The following is a 3,473-nucleotide window of genomic DNA, read 5'->3' as shown; positions in this document are numbered from 1 at the left end:
CCTTCACCCTCCTCCCTTCTCCACCCACCTCTTCTGTCCTCTTCCCTCCTCCCTTCTCCTTCCGTCCCTCCTCCACTCTCCATCCTCCTCTTCTGTTCTCTTCCCTCCTCCCTCCTCCACTCTCCACCCTCCTCCACTCTCCACCCTCCTCTTCTGTTCTCTTCCCTCCTCCCTCCTCCCTCTATCCTCCCTCGTCCCTTCACCCTCCTCCCTTCTCCACCCACCTCTTCTGTCCTCTTCCCTCCTCCCTTCTCCTTCCGTCCCTCCCTCCTCCCCCTCCTCTTCTGTCGTCTTCCCTCCTCCCTCCTCTACTCTCCACCCTCCTCTTCTGTTCTCTTCCCTCCTCCCTCCATCCCTCCTCCCTCCTACCCCCTCCTCTTCTGTCTTCTTCTCTCCTCCCTCCATCCCTCCTCCTTCCTCCCTCTTCCACTCTCCACCCTCCTTTATTCTCTTCTCTCCGCCCTCCTCCCACTTCCCCTCCGTCCCCAGCCTCCTCTCCTCAGCCTCACTAGATTCCTCTCAGCTTCCCTCAGGTTTGTTGGATGATCTGAATGTTCTAAGGCCGTTTTGCTGGAATAAGAGACATAAATATGGGTCTTTTAGTTCATCTTAGTGTTCAGCTTAAAAACAAATATCCTTCCAATGACATTATTCTTATTTCTTCTATTGAGTATATTTGTGCCTTTAAATGACATACTTAAACCTTTGCTGTTCTTCCACTTAAAATTTTTTTTATCATGAGATAGAATATACCCACAGAAACATGCATAAAACATAAATATCCACTTTACAAGTTAATTATGAAGCAGGTATTTGTGTAGCTACCACTCGATCAGTCAATGCTTATTGCCGGCACCTTAGGGGGACTGTCCCGTCCACGTCCCCACCTCGACTTCCCCTCAAAAAGTGACCGCTCTTCTGATCTTCAGGGTTATAATGTTGTTGCTTTTGTGGTTTATATCCGTGGTCCCCGGCCTTTTCGGCACCAGGGACAGGTTTTGTGGAAGACGATGTTTTCACAGACCCGTGGTGGGGGTGTGGTTTCGGGACGAAGCGGGTCCACCTCAGGCCGTCGGCATGCGTTAGATTCTCGTAAGGAGTCTGTGACCTGGATTCCTGGTGTGCGCAGTTCACAGCGGAGGTTGAGCTCCTGTGAGGGTCTAACGCAGCCGCTGCTCTGACAGGAGGGCAGCTCAGGCCGTGATGCTTGTCCAACCACCGCTCACTCCTGCAACCTGGATTCCTCGCGTGCGCCGTTCCCGGTGGAGTTGGAGCTGCTATGAGGGTCTAAGGGAGCCGCTGCTCTGACAGGACGATGAGCTCAGGCTGTGACGCTTGCCCGGCCGCCACTCACTCCTGCTGTGTGGCCTGGTCCATGGCCCGGTACCGGCCCACTGCCTGGGGGTTGGGACCCCTAGTACACATTGTGTGTGCATTTCTTAAGTAATATGGTTTATTTGGCTGGGTTTTGAATTTAAATAAGTGGAAAATACCATGTATATTCTTGTGTCTTGCTTCTGTCACTGAACATTAGGCTTGTGAAATTCATGGTGTGTTCAGCGGCTGAACGGCATTAAAACTAACGTGCACAATTCATTTACCTGCGATTCTCGCCGTTGGGTTCTTTCCACATGTGAACGAGCTGCCGTCAGCACGTCTGTGCTGTGAGTGGGGCTTTTCCTACCCAAGTAGTCAGACGTCAGGGTCTTAGGGAAGCTTGTCTTCCGCTTTGCTGGGAGATGCCAGACGGTCCCCTCCACGGTGGTGGCAGGTCCTCGCGTCAGACGGTCCCTCCACGATGGTGGCAGGTCCTCGCGTCAGACGGTCCCTCCACGGTGGTGGCAGGTCCTCGCGTCAGACGGTCCCTCCACGGTGGTGGCAGTTCTCACCGCAGAGGGTCCCCTCCACAGTGGTGGCAGTTCTCACCACAGCCAGCAGTGCATAGGAGCTCTCGTCCTGCCTAATCAAGTACACTTGGCATTGTCAGCGTTTTTTATTTTTCTGTCTCCATTGCATAACTCATTGCATTTCTCTGGTGGCTGATGAGGTTTTTGGTCCACTGGAAATCCTCTTGCTTGGCCTGTTCAAGGTCCTTGCCTGCCTTGCTGTTGGATTGTCTATCGTTTTCTTACTTGCCAATAGGAATTGCTTTACGTGAGTTTAAAATACGTTCTTGGGGCTGGGCATGGTGGCTCAAGCCTATAATCCCAACTGTTTGGAGGCTGAGGTGAGAGGATCAGTTGAGGCCGGGAGGTTGAGGCTGCAGTGAGCCATGATGGTGCCGCTGCGCTCCAGCCTGGGCAATAAAGCGGGACTGCAGTAGCCCATCATCAATCAGTGCAAACAAACAAACGGAAAGTGTGTTCTTTACTGCAGGATGACGTCATGATGCCCCAGCGGGTGAGGCTGCAACACCAGGCTGCTGTTCAGCACCCGTCGAGCGTAAGTACTGGTCTCCTTAGTGTCGTTACTACCTTTAATGAAGTTAGCACTGTGGCTTTTTAGATGAAGAGTTGTCCTAGGGGTGGAAAGAAGCAGGCTCTGGTGCTACTGCCAAGTCACGAAGCGGGATCCGGAGCAGGATCCGGAGCGGGATCTGGAGCGGGATCTGGAGTGGGATCTGTGGCCGGCAGGTCTCTGAGCCCTCGAGGGTGTTTTCCTTGGGAGAAAAACACGCCCCTGATTTTTTCTCCTGTTATTTTTACAGGGTGCAAAGGTGGTTGTGTTGTTTGTTTTTAATCAGCATTTTAGAAGCTGAGCACCTTAGACGTGAGAACACAGGCTGAGAGCGATCCCGTGTTCGCAGTTAGACGTTTTTCTTATTTAGACAACCTGAAATGACGGTTTTGATCTTTAGAACGGCTTCTCGGTTGCCCCTCCAAGGCCAGGGCTTCCTCGGGCCCCTCCTGAGCCCAGCAGTGCCCCGTGGGCTCCTCTGCCCCGTGGGAGGAAGCACCGAGCCCCACTGCAGACGGTGGGGCACATGGCCCAGGGATCCCTGGAGCTGGTGTCCCAGCCACCCGAGGCTCCTGCCGGCTTCAGGGAAGGTGACTCGGTCCTCAGAGACCTCGCTCAAGGTTTTAGAAGTGGGGTTTTAACACCGAGGGATCCATAACCGTCCAGCGCCCGTGGTGTCTGCCCCCGGGCAGTTTGGTGCTCACCCTGGACAGGCCCCTCCGCCCTTCCCCCGCGGGGCTGTGTGTCGTGGGCACGTGTGCGGCTGGGTCACCACACGGCTCTGGTCACATCCCGGCCAGGTCACAGCCGGGCCAGTCACCGCAGGGTCTGTCCCACGCGGCGCTAGGAGCCCGGCTCCCCACAGGGCAGGTGCTGGTGACCGTTTACCCAGGTGTTTTCCACAGAAATGGCTCCTGAGATGCGCTCGTGGGGAGAAACGTCTCCAAGAGTGGGAAGGACTTTTGTTCGCCCAACGTGAGTCATTTTCTTCCCATCGGCTTTATTTAGGGTGCTCC

The 3,473-nt window shown here is 54.5% G+C and overlaps 1 protein-coding gene across 1 annotated transcript in view; it reads left to right on the top strand.

Annotated features, from left to right (window-relative positions):
• The window catches only part of B3GNTL1 (UDP-GlcNAc:betaGal beta-1,3-N-acetylglucosaminyltransferase-like 1), a 121,806-nt gene that overhangs the window by 39,382 nt on the left and 78,951 nt on the right, over positions 1-3,473 (top strand). Inside the window, exon 4 of the mRNA XM_011928748.1 lies at positions 2,377-2,442. Within this exon, the coding sequence (XP_011784138.1) occupies positions 2,386-2,442 (57 nt within the window). The 5' untranslated portion in view covers positions 2,377-2,385. The remainder of the gene's footprint in view (positions 1-2,376; positions 2,443-3,473) is intronic.

Source organism: Colobus angolensis, unplaced genomic scaffold, assembly GCF_000951035.1.
Source record: "Colobus angolensis palliatus isolate OR3802 unplaced genomic scaffold, Cang.pa_1.0 Scaffold1, whole genome shotgun sequence".
Lineage (NCBI taxonomy): Eukaryota > Metazoa > Chordata > Mammalia > Primates > Cercopithecidae > Colobus > Colobus angolensis.
The sequence above is the reverse complement of the archived record's forward strand: the minus strand, read 5'-3'. Positions and strand labels throughout refer to the sequence as shown.